The 18,051-nt window shown below is 43.7% G+C and overlaps 3 protein-coding genes across 5 annotated transcripts in view; 2 read left to right on the plus strand and 1 right to left on the minus strand.

The window, feature by feature from the left end:
- The window catches only part of ATG2B (autophagy related 2B), a 67,108-nt gene extending 60,667 nt beyond the window's left edge, over positions 1 to 6,441 (minus strand). For both annotated transcript variants that reach the window (XM_042448562.1, XM_042448552.1), the window contains exon 1: positions 5,824 to 6,441. In XM_042448562.1, coding sequence (XP_042304496.1) covers positions 5,824 to 5,985 — 162 coding nt within the window. In that variant the 5' untranslated portion in view covers positions 5,986 to 6,441. The remainder of the gene's footprint in view (positions 1 to 5,823) is intronic.
- Positions 5,753 to 13,982, plus strand: LOC121921078 (GSK3B interacting protein). Of its 2 annotated transcripts, none has more exons than XM_042448587.1 (3): positions 5,753 to 5,878; positions 10,296 to 10,554; positions 12,186 to 13,982. In XM_042448587.1, the coding sequence occupies exons 2-3, from the start codon at positions 10,297 to 10,299 to the stop codon at positions 12,345 to 12,347; spliced, it is 420 nt and encodes a 139-aa protein (XP_042304521.1). In that variant the 5' UTR covers positions 5,753 to 5,878; position 10,296; the 3' UTR covers positions 12,348 to 13,982. The 2 variants fall into 2 exon arrangements, with proteins under 2 accessions (XP_042304521.1, XP_042304510.1); XM_042448576.1 differs by lacking the exon at positions 5,753 to 5,878 and adding an exon at positions 7,559 to 7,680.
- Positions 13,983 to 15,452: 1,470 nt separating this feature from the next.
- AK7 (adenylate kinase 7) overlaps positions 15,453 to 18,051 on the plus strand; it is a 36,039-nt gene continuing 33,440 nt past the window's right edge. Inside the window, exons 1-2 of the mRNA XM_042446882.1 lie at positions 15,453 to 15,720; positions 16,330 to 16,515. Coding sequence (XP_042302816.1) covers positions 15,616 to 15,720; positions 16,330 to 16,515 — 291 coding nt within the window. The 5' untranslated portion in view covers positions 15,453 to 15,615. The remainder of the gene's footprint in view (positions 15,721 to 16,329; positions 16,516 to 18,051) is intronic.

Consider the following 18,051-nt stretch of genomic DNA (forward strand, 5'->3'; position numbering starts at 1 on the left):
GCCTTTTTTAAGGGGGGGGGGGAAACTATGGAAAGAGCAGTAATTAAAACTATACAGGGATAACTGGCAGAAATCTCAAATGTTGTCAGAATAAAACAGTAAAGGCATAGACCTGAACTCCGTAGGTATTCCACTGACTCAAGTATTCCCCAGTTATGCAAAGATAAATGTTGTTGTTGCATCCTGGACCTCCTTGCACAACGTCTTCACACTGACTGTGTAAGGACAGTCAAAGGCTCTGCCTCTACATGAACTGCACAGGTGTGTCTGGGAGCTGTCAAGCTGCAGTTTTTGCCTTCACTGGGAGAACAGGGGGTGTTCCACTGCTACTTCTTTCCTCCTTGATACGCAAGGGCAAGTGGATGGCTCCAGGTCAATCAGTAGTCATGGGGATAGGGCAGTAGAGAGCTTTGCCTAGGAATCTCCTCATTTGCCCTTGCAAACCTGGGAGAGAAGTTACAACCCACCCCCCACCCCCAGCCACTTGCAGACTGGCACTGGTGGGAAGTTACACCACTGTAACTATTGGATCTAAATGTGATGTGATGTCTAACCAATAACAATAGCAAGGCCAAATGAAGACTATAGCTGTGTGACACCACATAAAAGAAATTCGAGTTAGCAGGTATCTGACACCTCTCTGAAGGAAGCGGCACACAGAAGAAACTCCCAGACAAAAATCATGATTAAGAAAGTGGTTCATATTGATGGCCTTAAGCTAAAGTTTTATGACTTATCTGGAGAGCTACATGGTATAGTGGTTTGAGCACTGGGCTATCATGTAGGAGATCAGGTTTCATACCCCTGCTCAGCTATGAAAATCCAAGAGCAAATCACATTCTTTCAGCCTCAAAGGAAGGCAAAGGCAAACTTCTCTGAACAAATCTGGTCAAGAAACCCCTGCGATAGGTTCACCTCAGGGTCACATCCAGAAGGAAAGACAAATGACCCATGTCAGAAATGACTTGAAGGCACACAAGCAACTTGAAGGCACACAACAACAAAGATAAAATCTTAAGTGTTCAAGGACCAGAGCTAAACCATCACTTAGCCTGATAGCAAACTGGGACCAACATTGTCCATACGGCTTAATCAACCATCTCTAATTCGGTCCCTCTACTTGTGTTGGGCAGTAGTTCCCACCGTACCTTATCCTGTATGTAGTTATAATCCAGCATACTGAGAGGGTACCAGGCACAGGAAGGCTGGGATAGATGCAATATGGGAACAAACTACTACTGGCCAAAACAAACATGAAAATTTTTCTCAAGGAGGTTAGCAAATAAGTAAACAAAGCAACAGTGTTACTTCTATATGCATACTGCTATACTCCATTATTTATGTATTACTAGTTTCTCAACTAGCCAGTGTGGTGTAGTGGTCTAAGTGTTGGACTATGAGACCAGGGTTCAATTCGCACTTGATCACGGATACTCATTGGGTGACCTTGGGCAGGTCACAGGCTTTCAGCCTCAGAAGAAGTCAGCAGAAACCCTCCTCCGAACAAATCTAATAATAATAATAATAATTTATAGCCCGCCTCTCCACAGAGGATCAGGGCGGGTTGCAATCAAAAATAAAACATCATAAAATAACACAATCCCTAACCCCCAATTTAAAATACAACAGCATAAAAATCAGATATTAAAATCACATTAGTAATTACAATAAAATTTAATCCCCATTACAATGAAGCGATTAAAGGGAGAGTCAAAGAGGCACAGATATGGGACAGTGGAGAGGACCCATGTATTAGTCTGGCAATACCCACCGGAAGAGATCCGTCTTGATGGCATTTTTAAAGGCCTCAAGAGATGTTATGTGACGGGTCTCCTCCAGTAGGTCATTCCAAAGTTTAGGAGCAGCCGATGAGAAGGTCCTCTGGGTAACCACAGCAATCCTGGTCTTCTTAGCCTGTGATAAATTTGTCCCAGAGGTCCTGAGTGTGCAGGGTGTAATGTATGGAAGGAGACATTCCTTTAAGTAAGCTGGACCTAAGCAATGTAGGGCTTTAAAGGCGATTACCAATACCTTGTACTATGCCCGAATATTAATTGGCAGCCAGTGTAAAGATTTCAGAACTGGAGTTATATGGTCACCTCTTGATTTTCCGGTGACCAACTAGACTGCTATGTTTTGGATTAACTGAAGTTTCCAAGTTAGGTACAAGGGTAGCCCCATGTAGAGCGCATGGCAGAAGTCCGATCGAGAGGTTACCAGAGCGTGTACTACTGTTTCTAGGTCACCCGGTGCCAGGTAGGGTTGTAGTTGGCGTATCAGCCAAAGCTGATAACAAGCACTCCTGGCTGTCGCATCTATAAGCTGTCAACTGAAGGGACGAGTCCAGGAGCACTCCCAAAATACGAACACAGTCCTGTAGGGGAAGTGTGACCTTGTCTAGGACCAGTGAACATATCTCCATACCCGGCTTCAGAGTTCCTATAGCAAGTACCTCTGTCTTATCTGGATTCAACTTTAGTCGGTTTTCCCTCATCCAGACCATTAACGCCTTAAGACATTCATTGAGAGGAGAGACATCATCCTTAGTCACTGCTGCTGTCTGAGACATAGAGAAATATATTTGGGTTTCATCAGCATACTGATAACACCCCGCCTCATGTCTCCGGATGTTCTCGCCCAGCGGCTTCATATAAATGTTAAACAACAACGGGGACAAAATCGCTCCTTGAGGAACACCCGATTTGAGTTCCCTCTTGGTCGAATAACTGTCCCCAAGCATTACCATCTGGAACCTTCCCGAGAGGTAGGACCTGAACCACTGTAATGCAGTGCTCCTGATACCTAACTTTCTCAGGCGTTCCAGAAGGATACTGTGGTCAATGGTATCAAAGGCCACTGAAAGGTCCAAGAGCACTAACTGAGTAACACTTCCCCTGTCCATGCCCAGATGGAGATCATCAACTAAGGCAACCATGGCAGTTTCAACTCCAAACCCGGTTAGAAATGGATCTAGAAAATCAGCTTCTTCCAAGACCACTTGCCAAAAAAATGCCATTGCTTAAGGTCATCCTAAGTCAAAAAATGACTTGAAGGCATGCAACAACAAAGTTTCTCAAATTATAACATCTGTGAAGTAAATGTTATGAGTGTGCTAAACAGACAGGCTCCAATAAGTATGTTTATTCTGCATTGTTTTACATCACAATGGAAGTTTGTATTTTTACTACAACTGGCTGTAAAATAAACAACCTGCCTACTCCTATCAATGATCACTACTGGCAGTCTGACCTGAAACTATGTGATCACAATACACTGTCCACTGATGTCAGTGGTTATATGTATTAGAAAGTGTGTGGGGAGGTCACAAGATTGTAACAGTTGGTCTCTAATGTAATTATGGAACTACCCATCTAAACCACCACAGCAGATATGACAGAGAGTGGCAGTGGAATGGAAAATGGAGATGCAACACATGGCATGGAAGCCAACCAGTGAGTAGGTTATTTTTCCCTATGCTGCCAGTACAATTTTCTCCTCACTTCTAGAACTGTTTCATTAACTTTGGGCTGCCGGGGGGGGGGGGGGGGAATGTAAGTGAAACTTACATATAAGATAAGCTTAGAGCTGAATTGTGGGTTTTAAACAACATCTTCTTACTTCAACTTATCAAAGCACAAGAGAGTGTGACTTGTCCAACACTACCCAGTGGGATACTGTGCCAGAGCAGAGATTCAAACCCTGGTCTCTAGTCATACACCAACAGCCAAACAACTACACCACACTGGTATCTTCCAGATGAAATTTAAATTAAAACACTCCAATTCCACCTACCTGCTTAAAAGCTACACAATGACATACTACAAGATATTTATACTTTTAAATGTTCCTTTCACTGAAATGACTGTCCCCAAAATCTTTGCACATAATCATAATGCTCCTCACACTTAGCTATGTGTAAAATTGTTCAGGTTTCAGAGCTTGCCAGTGTTCTTATGACAAACTGATTTCACTACAACACTGTAAATAATTAAGTACCTTCAAAGAAAAGCATGAAATTGGCTCTCAAAATTAAATCTAAGCTGTAGCAACCAATAACACATTCTTACAAACATATTTTCACAATTTCATTCTTGAATAAAATAGCTAACCCTTTGAACACACCAGCCTTATAGGCCAGGTTGGGGGTGGACATAGCATCTACACGACGCATACCCCGGCTCTGCCCCTAGGGTGGCATGATGCTGTGCGCCACACCATGCAGTGTCATGGCACTCCTCTGGCGCTGCATGCACATGACACAGCGCCAAAGGGGCACCGTCAAGCAGCACCGCCACAGCTATCGCACCCTTTCCAGGGCGCAAAAAGGAGCCGCTTTTTGTGGTTCCTTTCTGCGTCCTGGAAAGACCAGATCAGGGCCGTGGCATGCGGTTGCTGCACCCCCGATCTGGGTGTAAAAGAGGCAGCTGGAGACCACCCCTTCACAACTGTCTGCACTGCTCATGAGTACCTGGAAAAACTCCACTTCAAGCTCTCTCAGGCCAGGAAAGTATGGACTGAGCCTGTGCTATTCTGGACCTAGTGCTCACCCAGGTAAGTTCTGTGCCAGCATGGCGACCTGTTATCCGTGTGCATGTGTTACCTTTCTGCATCGTTGCTCCTACTGGGAAGCTCTCCATCGCCATGTCTGACTCCAGGCTGCACCCACACGGGCATGTGCCCCATTTCTGCATCAGGTACAGTGGCAGGAAGCTTCCCAGTAGGAGCAATGGCACAGAAAGGTAAGGTGCACACAGGAGCAGTTTCCATTTCCAGCAAACACTGCAGCAATTCCAGGCTCAGACTGACTCACATTAAGGGCTGTTTACCCCAGGATCAGACCAGATCCTTCTCTGGTCTGCCAGGATCCAGCCCAATACTGGTGCTAGGGCTTTGGCCTGCATAGTCCAAACAAGATGATGTGAGGCTGGGTTTGGGGGGACATGAGCTTTTTGACCCATGCAGACAGACCCTTGGTCAAAAATGTTGGGTGATGAGAGAAGAAAGTGACAAAAGTTTTTTTTTAATGGACTTGCATTGACTGTTAGCCGATGTGCAAGCAAGGGCATTCCCCCCAACAAAACTACAAAAACAACAACAATGGTCACAGAGCTTGAATGAATTCCATCAAAAATGTATCAGTTAAACAGGGGAATATGACAAAAGCATATTAATTAAACAGGGAAACATCACCAAGATGATTAGCCTGCTATTCTTGCAATCCCATCAGTCTGAATAGTGAATTCTTATTAAAGTAAAGGTGCAAACTCTGCAAGTGTTCAGTGGTTAAATATATACTTATAGAGCATGGAGAGTATTTGGGATTTTTGTTTGCTTGTTTTTTGAAAGCATGGCTTTTCAGCTCAAAGAAAGATCTGTAACTTCAATAGGATTTTGCAGCCGTGGCTGGCATCTTGAGAGAAAGCTGCCATGGAAGAGAGTGGGGTGTGTCTGTGTGTGTGTGTATATATATATATATATATATATATTGTATGTGACCCTGGGTAGAAAGGAGTGATTTCCATGTCCATCTGTGTATTGTTGTGTCCTTGAATGGCAAGGCCTCCGGGTGGGAGGATATGCAAGGAGGGTTTGTGTCTGTTTAAACAATGTATGTATGGAAACAATACACAGATTGAGGTGGAAATCACTCCTCCCAACCCAGGGCCATACCCCACTCACTCTCTTCCCTGCCGGCATTCTCTGAAGATGCCACAGACGCTGATGAAACGTCAGGAACAAACTCTTCCAGAAGACGACTGCAGAGCCACAGAAAGGCTCTTCTGCCACTTGGGAGGAAGGAGAGGCACACAAAGCCCCACTCACCCATTTATCGAGGGGCACCTGTGCCAGGGAGCCAGTCCCTTGGTAAAGATCTAAGGTGAGCTGCTCCAAGCTGAGCTTCTCTTGAAGGAAGTGGCCCAAGTACCTCTGCAGCAGGTACCTGCAGGCCCTTTTCTTGATGGACTCCGAGAAGGGCCAAGGCATGGCGGCGGCGGCGGCGGTGGCCAGGAGGGCGTGGGGCTCTGCGGAGGGGAAACTGGGGCCCACGATCTGGGACAGGGAGCCAGGGGGACCGAGGGAGGTGGCAACTGCCCAAACAAGGCCTGCAGGGAGACTGCAGAATGGAGGACTTGAGGGACTTAGGGATAACACTCGGGATGCTGCCTTTGTGGGGAGAAGGAACGGGGGCAGAGTGGAAGGCAGCCAGGTTCAGCCAAAACAAAGCGGGCTCCCACCAGAAAGAGGGTCTGGGGAGAGAGACCAGTGCTGGCCCGGGAGGAGAGGGAAGGCGAGGGAAAGAGGCACAAGGAGCTCTATGTGGCCGCGTCTGGGCGGGCGCCAAACCCCAAGAGCCGCCCCAGGACGACGAGGAGCGCCTCCATCCCTGGCTCCTCTTCACTCAGCGGCCGCCATCTTAACCAGTGAAGGGGGAATGGGCGGGGCTTCGCCAGGGTGGGCGGGGCCTCTCCAACGGACCCCTTGTTTGCCCTCAGCGCCGTTGGGCCCAGCTTGGAGTTTCCCTGCTCGCGCAGCGCGCTCGGACGTGACGTCACGCGCAGGCGCGGAGGGCGTCTCCGAAGGCGAGATGGAAAAAAAAGGAGGCGGAGGAGGAGGAGGAGGGAAGGGAGAGCGAGTGGGAGCGGAAGTGACGCAATATGGGGGAACTCTTTATAAGAGGAAGCCGCGATGGAAAAGTATATAGAGGAAAGGCATTGCGGGTTTCCAGTTACAATTCCGGGTTTCCCAGCGACCATCTCTTGACACATTGGGTGCATCTTGACTGTAGAAATAATGCGGTTTCGGCACTGGTTTAAACGTCACTGTTTTTTTGTATGTTTTTCACTGTATGGTGTGTGTTTTTTAATGTGGTAAGCCGCCTTGGGAGAAAGGTCTGATATACATGAATAAAATAAATTAAATAAATATAGTAAACAAAACTTTTATTTATACCCCGCTTTTTGTAATCAAACAATCAAAGCGGCTTCCGACATTAAAAACACTCTACATACAATACACTTGCATTGCAATATCCCCCAAAACTCCTCTGTGACTCTGTGTTGATCAACATCACCATCCTTTGTTGTGTGTTTATTTATTCATTTTGTACTTTTAATCTGTATATGTCGGTCTGTGTGGTTGTTTCCTGCCTCAGTCCATGGAGCGTGTGGTGGTGGAGTCTCCAAGGAAGGAGGTCTTCAAACAGGGGCTGGATGGCCATCGGTCAGGGGTGCTGTGACTGAGAGTTCCTGCATGGCAGAAGAGGGTTGGACTGGATATGACCCTTGAGGTCTCTTCCAACTCTCTGGTTCTGTGTCTCACCTTCCTTTTGTAAATCAATTGAAGCACCTCTGAGGGCATGCAGAATAATAATAAAAAAGGCATTTGCGATAACCATTGCCTTCATCGGTCAAAAGGAGGACTCCTGGTCAGCCTGAGCAAACCACCTCCCCCCCAAAAAACATCCGCTTGAGAACCGGTAGCATCTTGGCCACCGCTGCTTAGGCTGTAACTCTTTGACTTTGGAGTCACGTGACGGAAGGCGGGCGGGAGGGCGGGAGGGAGAGGCGGAGCCTCCTTCAACGTTCCATCTCGGAAGGAAGGAGAAGCAGGGAAGACACTTTGCAGCAGCGAGAGCAGGTCCAGGTCGAAGAGCGGCTAGAGAAGGGGATGGATGTGTGTGTAGGTACCTCGTCGCGGAAGCGGGGCTGCGTCCGCACTGCAGGAATAACCCACTTTGACACCGCTTTAACTGCCCTGGCTCAATGCTAGGGATTTCTGGGGAATAGTAGTTTTGGGGGACATTTAGCCTTCTCTGGCAGAGAGCTCTGGGGCCACAGCAAACTAGAAATCACAGGATTCCATTGCATTGGGCCATGGCAGTTAAACTGGGTTATTTCTGCAGTGCGGAGTGTTTGTGGGTGTTGTGTGGCATGGGGAGTCCAGAGAGTGGACTCAAGAGGAGGTTCGAACCTCTCTGTGGGTTTGCCTTTGCCTCCCTTTGAGGCTGAGAGAGTGTGACTTGCCCGAGGTTGGCCAGTGTGTTTCCATGGCCAAGTGGGGATTTGAGCCCTGCTCTCCAGAGTCATACTCCAATGCTCAAACCTTGATGATGATGATGATTATATTTATTTGTAACCCACTCTTTCTCAAAGGTGCTGCAAGATCTCTGTCTCCATATTGATTCTACAGAGGAATTTTATCCGTCTCTGTTTGTTCAATTGGCCTATGGCTGTACCTTTCTCATCTGGCAGGTGCACCCATTGCAGAAGGCAGAGAGAAACTCTTCATGGACATAAATAACAATACGGACATAAAACACTATCGCCTGAAAGTGCCAATGGCTGCTGCCTTGAGGGAACATCAGAAATAGTTGCTAGTGCGTTGCTTCGGATTGCTGTGTTAGGATCTATTAGGATTGTGGCCTAAAAGGATCTAAGCTTAGAATTGGGTTGGGCTGAAGACAGAAAATAGGGAAGATGCTTCTAGTATGAAGGGTGGGAAGAGGAGAAGTCTGGATGATTTGTTTTTGGGAACCACATTTTGGAGAGTAGCAGATAATGTCAAACTTTGGATTGTGAGATCTGAAAGGGAGTCATTACTCTCTGGGATTTCTTTGCAGAGTTGAGAGGGAGAAATCATCTTGTCATGTGCAGACTCATGTTTAAAAACCTCATTTTGGAGTGAAGTCAAAGGCATAGGTCTTTCAGGTTATGTTGCTGTATTCTAGAAGAGTTTGTTCCTGACATTTCACCAGCATCTGTGGCTGGCATCTTCAGAGAATGCTGGAATGGAAGAGAGTGAGGTATATGTATACTGTGTGACCCTGGCTTGGGAGAATTGATTTCCATGTTAATCTGTGTATTGTTCTGTTGTTGAATGGCAAGGTCTCAGGGTGAGAGGATATGCAAAGAGGATTAGTGTCTGTTTAATCAGAGATCCGTTGTCTGTTTATTTTTGAGGTTTTTAAACAAAGGCTAGATGTCCATCTGTCAAAGGTGCTTTGATTGTGTCTTCCTGCATGGCAGGGGATTGAACTGGATGGCGCTTGACGTCTGAAGGGCCCTTGAGTTCTTTTCCAAATCTATGATTCTATGTAGGTGGCCTATAGGGTGAAACCTTGTCGGAGTTGTGATGCATGGGGGCCTGATATGAAAATGAATTATCAGGGGGGAAGTACATGGGGAATAGGTGGAATGCTCAAGCTAAGGAGTCAGTTTTATGCTTTATGGAGACTATGGGAGTGGGAGAGTATGAGACTTAACAATACTGAGAGACAGGGGAAAGTGGGAAGAAAGTTCCCAGGCTGATGAGAGAGTGCAGAAATAGACAGGTGGTGAAGAATTAGTTTGAACAGAAGGAAGGGGGTGGTTTGATATGGGTTGATTAAAAGAATCTGGCAGATCAGTTTTCTCACAGTTGTTCCAAAGCTGCCTCTTCATTTGACATAAGGAACAACCACTATGGCTTTGTGGAGGGGTGAAAGTAAAAATAATTGGTAAAAGAGGACAAGGGAGCATGGTGTAGCGGTTAGTGTTGAATTACGAACAGGGTTCGATTCCCACCTCTGCCATGAAACCCGTTGGGTGACCATGGGCAAGTCACACTTTCTCAGCCTCAGGGGAAGGCAATGGCAAACCTCCTCCAAGCAAATCTTGCCAACCAAACCCCATGATAGGTTCTCCTTAGGGCTTCCACAAGTCGGAAAGGAGTTGAAGGCACACGCCAACACCACCAGAAGAGGAGTGGAACAGTTTAGCTTCCATTTATAGTGAAGTGTGAATGTGTTGCGGGGGGGGGAGTAGTTTTTTGAGATAGTATACCACAGTGTAAATGTGATAGGTTTGGGGCTTATGAGTAACCCACTCTTCTATTTTATGCAAAATCAGTACACTGATATTTCCGTAATATTTTGTGGGTGGATAGGAGCTTTCTGGCTAACAGTGAACATGTCCATTCACTTGAGGACATTGCTTTATTAAATCCTTCTAACCCTTAGTATCCACTGGGGTTTCCAGGATCCCCCATGGATACCAAAATCTATGGGTGCTTAATAGTGAAATGGCACCCCTTCTATAAAATGGCAAAATCAAGGTTTGCTTTTGGGAATTTATATATTTTAAAAATATTTTCAAGCCACAGATAGTTGAATCAGTGGATAAGGAATCCATGGATATGGAAGGCCAACTGCACTAACTCCCAGAAAGTAGGAATTTGAAGCATTTGTATTATCTAACATAGTTCTAACTATATCTTTGTTTCATTTTGTTTTTTAAATATTGCTGCTTTGTACACAGAATGGAGACTGACTACAATCCCATGGACCTTTCGAATAACACAGGCATTGAAGACCATTCTGAATTCAAAGAATTTGAAGGAACGGATGTGAAGGACATGAGATTAGAAGCAGAAGCTGTTGTGAATGATGTCTTGTTTGCTGTTGGCAATATGTTTGTCTCTAAAAGCCTCCCATGTGCAGAAGATGTGGCATACATCAATGTGGAAACTAGAGAAAGGAACAGATATTGCCTAGAGCTCACCGAAACAGGACTCAGGGTAACTGTTCCTTTTATGAAGATCCTTTATTTTAAAAAGTGTTTGCCGTCAGGCATTTGGTAATCCACAAATCGAAAAAGCACTTCAGCGCTGTTTAGAGGTTTTTTGTTTTGTTTTGTTTTGTTTCACTTCAGATGTTTCAGAATGTTTACCTTTATTTACAGAACAGCACATCTGCTGTTCCTATTTTTGACCTTGCAAAAGATGTTGGAATTTTAGAGCTAAAGAAGAGGCCAATGTTAATTTATTTTTATTCTGTGATAATAATAATAATAATAATTTTATTTATATACCGCTATTCCAAAGATCATAGCGGTGAACAGCAAGTAAGCTAATTTGCCCCCAACAGTCTGGGTACTCATTTTAGCGACCTCGGAAGGATGCAAGCCTGAGTCAAGCTTGGGCCCTTTTGCTGGTCTTGAACTCGCAACCTTGTGGTTTTGAGTGAGTGGCTGCAGTACAGGCATTTAACCACTGCGCCAGCAGGGCTCCATTCTGATAACCTCGCTGATTTTCTGATACTTGTTTTGAAAGATGCAAGGCAGTATCTAACAGTGGTGTACTATTGGCATAATCATGAGATTCAACAAAACCAAAAGGAGGGAATCCTCACTTCAGTCCCTTATAAACCCCCCCACCCCAAACAAAGGGGCTAGGAAATCCTCAGAACTAAATTTTGGCAGCATAAAGAGGAGGACATAGTATGAAAGGGAAGAAATTTTTACTAGTGGAATATTGGATTAAATGTTTAATGCACAGAGTTCATCACTTCAGATTCTTAAGTAGGAAGATCAGTCTTTTAATATAGGGATTCCTGCCTGCCTAATAATTGCATAAGAAGAGGGACTTTAAGTAGGTAGATTTTGCCATTTCACTGTGCTGAAGGGGCTGAATAGCTGCACCTTGTGAAATCACTACACATTTAACAACTGTGTCTGTGTTACTGTTGAAAGCCCTGTGTGCATTAATAATAATATTTATTTATTTATTTACATTCCTCTTAATCTCTAGGAATCCAAGTGGATTACAACAGTTAAGCAAAATACAGTTAAAAGAGAATACATTAAAAATTCCAAGATCCCCATCCCTCCCCCCAGACATAAAAACATAATTAAATGCTAAAAGGGGATTAAACCAAAAAAAGAAGTTAAAAACATTAATATACAATTATGTTTAAAATGAAATAAGAGTTTCAAGTAGGGTCTGGGTAGAATAAAGATAAAGATGGGCGATAATGGGAGAAAAAGGAAGAAAATTATTATTATTTTATTATTTTAAGAAATTACAGTAGTGGTATCCTTTAATATGATGGTCATATGTACTGAGAAGAACTGTTGAATATTTCCCAATGCAATCCGCTCTGTCATGAATCTTTTTTCTGTCAAGAACATAGGTGTATAACTGCAGCACTGTCCACTCCAGATACAGCCAGGTGTCCTCCCTGTCAAATATTGAAAATATTAGTTTCCTTACACATGACATAGCTTCAGTTTTAATTGCAAACGGAACTTTATATTATTCTCTTAAAATACATAGACCAGCAGTTCACTGGGACTGTATTTGACTTTACTTAGGTGTTTATAGTATAGAGTTGCTTCTCATTTCTAAACTATATTGTTTTTCTTCTGCAGGTAGTTGGTTATGCTTTTGACCAGGTGGATGATAGTGTACAGAATCCCTACCATGAGACTGTTTACTCTTTGTTGGACTCCGTCAGCCCAGCATATCGTGAAGCTTTTGGAAATGCACTGCTACAAAGATTGGAAGCTTTGAAAAGGGATGGGCAGTCATGATTGAATCTCTAGTCAAAACAAGCTTTAGCAAAAACTTGCTGCTGGTCAGAATTTTTTCTAGGTCATACTGAGACCTGATGGCAAGGGGAGTAATTCCCTTTAGCTGCATTCTTTGCTTTCACTGTTCCTTGCAGCGAGACTTTCAGTGGCATCAACTTGTAAAATATATTCTTGATACTGTTGTTCTGAGTAAATTACCCAGTCTGTTTTTAAGATAACTTAGTGAAATATATACAATTACTGTTCTTGGTTTCTTCAGATTAGTAAAAGTGACAGAACATGATAGTTCTAATCTCTCTGACATTAACTTAATACTAAATTTCAACAAAACTACATTTGGTATTAAATCTGTTAGATGTAGTATCTGTTCAGAATTTACACAGTAGTGTGATTCACTGTGTTTCAAGACTAACTTGGTTTTATTGAAACCAAATACTATTTGCCATAGCTAAACTAATTTTTAAAAAATCATTAAAAATATACATGCTTAGCTCAGCATCTTGTGCATGGATTTAGAAATGATCTTGTTCATTCACTAGGAAAGTGTGATACATACTATTAATTAAAGACATATCCTGGTACATGTTTGACAAACATGTTAAGCCCAGTACTTCTCAGTAATTAAACAAGAGAATTCAGTATTTGTACCCTGTGGGTAGTAAGCTTCAGATGCTAAACAAAAGATGAACTGTAGGCATAATGAATGTATTCATCAATTGAAATACAGATGGGATAAGCACAAAAATGAGGAAGTAAAAAGCCACATTCTTCATAAAAGCCCTATCCTGAATTGCTATGCTAAAACTGTATTGTTTCCTAAAGAGAACTATTTACAGTTATTTTGAATGTTTACATAATGTACAGTATATCTAAAGTATTTTTGATTCTTTATTTGCTATATTAATCTAAGTATTTCTGTAATCTCTTGTATTCTTAACCGTGCTGTATCGTTTTCTAGTGTGTGGAATTGGTTCAAAACCAAAGACTGAAATTGATAAATTGGACTGTAAGAAAAATAGATAGTGCTGAGTACAAAATTGTTAACTTTCAGTGCTGCTGTTATCTTTTAATATAGTCTGCTTGAGAGAAATGTGTTTTAAAAACAAAGCTATATATTCACAGCAGGACCATCTAATGTTACATTTTCCTAGCTATTACTGATATCTAATCCTGAAAGTGAATGAATTTAATAGAATCTTCTGATCTTGGTGGGTTTAAATGTACGTCATACACCTGATGCTGCTTGAGTGGTGTTTATCCTAACAATCTGATCCAAGACTGAAATACCACTTAGCTTAGTTGAAACATTTATTATAGTTTTGTCTTAGTTTTGCTATAATTATGGCTGAAATAACCTATAGTAAAATCTCTTTAGAACAAGTGAATGTTTTCATGCCTTTTAAGAAGTGAAAACATCTAACATTTTCCTCTACCCAGCTGTCTTTGGTATATTGATTTAAAATTAATGTGAAATGCACAGAGAAAATTGGGTAGATGTGCGTTCAGAATTTGGATTCATGTCATGGAAGTTATACCTCAGTGAAAACAAAATGTACTCTGCCCCTTGTAACCCTTTGTGAATAATACAGCCATATTGCTTTGAGACTGAATATTTCAATAAAGACATAGAAACAATTTGCAAGTTGGTGTACTTTTTGTAATAAGCAAGAGGGTTTTTTTTAATGTGAAGTCAAAGGCTTTCACGGCCAGCATCCATAGTTTTTTGTGAGTTTTTTGGGCTATGGGCCGTGTTCTAGAAGAGTTTTTCCTGACGTTTCAGTGATGTATTTGGAGTTGGGAGAAATTGTTCCAAAGCAGGTCAATCTGAACTGAAATGCTGCACACTTTCTGACAGCTCTGCCTCCTGTGGAGCTGCTATAGAGCAATATGGATGAAACAAACACCAATAAGTAAAGAGGAACTACAGGAATTCCTGGTTAATCTAAACGAATTTAAGTCTCCAGGACCAGATGAACTTCATCTAAAGGTATTAACAGAACTGGCAAAGGTAATCTCAAAGCCATTGGCAATAAGTTTTGAGAACTCCTGGAGAACAGGAGAAGTCCCAGCAGACTGGAGGAGGGCAAACATTATCCCCATCTTCAAAAAGAGGATCCCAACAATTATCATCCCGTTAGTCTGACATCAATACCAGGAAAGATTCTAGAGCAGATCATTAAACAGAGAGTCTGTGAACGTTTAGAAAGCAATGTCATTCTCACAAAAAGTCAACATGGGTTTCTGAGAATCAAGTCATGCCAGACTAATCTGATCTTTTTTGATAAAATTACCAGTTTGGTAGACAAAGGGAATAGCATATCTCGATTTAAATAAGACCTTTGACAAGGTTCCCCGTGACATTCTTGCAAACAAGCTTGTAAAATGTGGGTTAGACAAGGCAACTGTCACAGCACGCCTGCGGCGTATGCGGGTTTATCGTATGCAGACTTGAGCTCACACATATGGCAAATAGTACATGCTTTCATAGACTTAAGTCTACTTCCTCAGATGCATTTCTAATAGTGATAGAATAGAAATAGGAAATGCATAGTAAATAGTAAATGCTTTCATAGACTTGAGTCTGCTTCCTCAGATGCATTTACTATCTCTATCACCATTATAAATTAACCTGGGGAAGTAGACTTCACTCTACAATGAAAGCTCATGCTGCCAACTTCTTTCTTTCAGTTAGCCTCAAAGGTGCTGCAAGCACTTTACGTTGCGGAAGAGAGCTATGGCAACCCTATGCTTCTGAATAGAAGGAAAAAAATGTGTTTTAATTATATATCTGTGTAGATTCGCTGCTAGATTATTTTTGCTTTGTGCTGCTGACATTTGTAAACAACTGGTATGTCTGAAGAAGCATTTTGAAATAGAGAGTCATGGCAATGCTATGCAACAAGAGCCCTCTCCAGCTTTGACTGGCAGCCCTGCTAAGAAAGCCATACAGGACTGCATCCATATTGGAGAAATAACCCGGTTTGAAACCGCTTTAACTCGTCGTCTGGCTCTCTGCTATGGAATTCTGGGAGTTGGAGTTTGTTGTGGGGCCCAGAGCGGAGCGGAGCTCCGCTCTGGGCTCCATAACAAACTCTAACTCCCAGAATTCCATAGGGAAGAGTCAGACAACGAGTTAAAGCGCTTTCAAACCGGGTTATTTCTCCAGTATGGATGCAACTCTAGCGGGGCTTCGTGGCGGAGACTAGGCCGCGGCCTGCTCTTGCCCGGTTGCCTAGCAACGGCTGGGCTTCCATCCTCGGCGGCGGCCATGTCGGAGGAGGAGGAGGCGGTGGCCGAGGCCGAGGAGATCATCCGCAGCCAGAGGATCTTCCTCAACCACCTGGACTCCTACTGCGGCCGCAACATCGGGAAGGTGAGCCGATGGAGGAGGAGGAGGATGGCGGGCGCCGAGGGGAAAGGCCGGGATGGGAAGGGACTGGTGGAGGGGAGGACGTCCTCCTTTCCCCAGGACGTGTCCTCCTTTTTTCCAGATCGTGTCCTCCTTCCCCAGGACATGCCCTCCTTTTTCAGGACATGCCCCCTTCCCCCAGGACGTGTCCTCCATTTTAAGAACGCGTCCTCCTTTTCTAAGACGCGTCCTCCATTTTCAAGACATGCCCTCCTTAACCAGGACGTGTCCTCCTTTCTCAGGTCATGCCCTCCTTTTCCAGGACATGGCCCCCATTTTCAGAAGAAGTCTTCCTTTTCCAGGACGCACCTCCCTTTCCCAGGTCATGTCCTCCTTTTTCAGGGCGTGTCCTCCATGCCCTCCTTTTTCAGGCCATGCCCATTGAGCCAGGGCAGTTAATTTCTGCAGTGTGCTTTGGCCCTGCAACAAGTTCTCACAAACAGCATCATGACTTGTTATGTGTGTGAATGCATATCAAATGACCAAAATACTGAAACAGGGCATTACCTTGACTTACGTGAGTATGAACTGAATTGTTTTTAACCCCATGAATGGTTTTATGTACATCTTTAGTATCTAGCAAGCGCTGTTGTCGGAGCCTCTCTGGAGGAAATTGCTGAGGAAGAAGAAGAAGATGAGGAAGGGAGATCAACTGTTGAAATTGCACCTCCGAAACCAAAAGAAGGAATATACCAAGTTGTGGGAACGCTTTCGGAAGCAGAAAGTAAAAAGCCAGATTTTGCAGTGGAAGTGTATACAGTGAGTATTATTAATCTTGTTGGTCCAGTGAAATGCTCAGTTTGCAGAGGGCCATTGGCCACCTTTGGCATGTTCAGACTGCAGGAAACAATACAGTGGTACCTCGGGATACGAAATACCCAGGTTACGAAATTTCCGGGATACGAAAAAATCCCATAGGAAATAATTGTTCCGGGTTACGAATGTTTTTTCGGGTTACGAAAAAATTTTTGGTGCTTTTCGGCGCTATTTCACACGGAATCGCGGCTTTTCCCCATTAGCGCCTATGGGTTTTCGGCTTACGAAGGCTTTTCGGGTTACGAAAGCAGCCGCGGAACGAATTATTTTCGTAACCCGAGGTACCACTGTAGCAAAGCAACACAAGGTAGTATATTGTATGTAGTGCTTTATGAAACCTTTCATATTTGGAGTAATTTTTTTAATAAGGCAAAGGCATAATGGATGAAAATGCTTATGATTAAGGCTGTCAGTTCAGGATGCTCGGAGATTACTATGTCACAAACTGAGGGCTGAAAGATGGATTGGGACTGTGGCATCTGCACGCTGCAGCTCTAATCTGCTGGGGCGCCAGCCAAAAAAAAGGAGCGGTTTTCAACTGCTCCTTTTTTGGCCGAGGAAAAGTCACCTTTAGCAGCACTTCCACAGCCCTGCAGCAGCTTCCCGGTATGTTGGGAGCTTGCGGCATGTAACTGCCATGCCCCCAAGACGCCCAGAAACTGACTCACGTCTGGGCAGCTGGAAGCCGGCTTCCAGGCGGCTTCAGAGCTTGCGGTGTCAAAACACCACACTCTGAAGCTGCCCAGACGGTGGCGCAAAGGGGCACTCTGTTTTGCCCCTGAGTCACAGGCACAGCCCCTGGTGATATTAAGTGTGATCTACTGAGCACTAACCGCAATTGCTCACAGTTTGTAATTATCATAGAATCGGAGAGTTGGAAGAGACCACATATTTTTCTTAAGACAGAAATCTTAGTTAAAGGTGCTGTTCCCAGATCAAGGTGAAATGGCAGGATTATTCTGTATCCTTTATTGAGACAGATGGGATAAGAAACATTAAATCTGGACTATTTGATTCTAGACAGAAAGAGGATGCAGAGTAGAGCAGAGGGTAGATTTTCTCATTATCTAGGCTGGATTTATGTAGCTCCTCTGTGGTCATTATTTTTTGTTTTATGTTCAAGAGTAAGCCTGCATTTGCACTTTCTTCTTTTACTTTTATTAGGAACCCTACATGTGATCCTTTTAAAAAGTAAGCAAAAATTGCAGTGGGAACCTGGAGCATGGGCTGTTACTATTAATTGTCATCAAGTCAAGTTCGACTGATGACCCTATGAATGAGAGACCTCCAAGTCACCCTATTATCAATAGCCCTGTTCAGGCCTTGCAGACTCAGAGCTTGCTTGACTGAATCCATCCATCTAGAATATGTTCTTCCTCCTTTTCTACTGCTTTCTACCTTACCAAGCACTATTGTTCTTTCTAGTGGGTCATGTCTTCACGTGATAAGGCCAACGTACTCAGTTTAGTCGTCTTGGCT

The sequence above is a fragment of the Sceloporus undulatus genome, chromosome 1 (assembly GCF_019175285.1).
Source record: "Sceloporus undulatus isolate JIND9_A2432 ecotype Alabama chromosome 1, SceUnd_v1.1, whole genome shotgun sequence".
NCBI lineage: Eukaryota > Metazoa > Chordata > Lepidosauria > Squamata > Phrynosomatidae > Sceloporus > Sceloporus undulatus.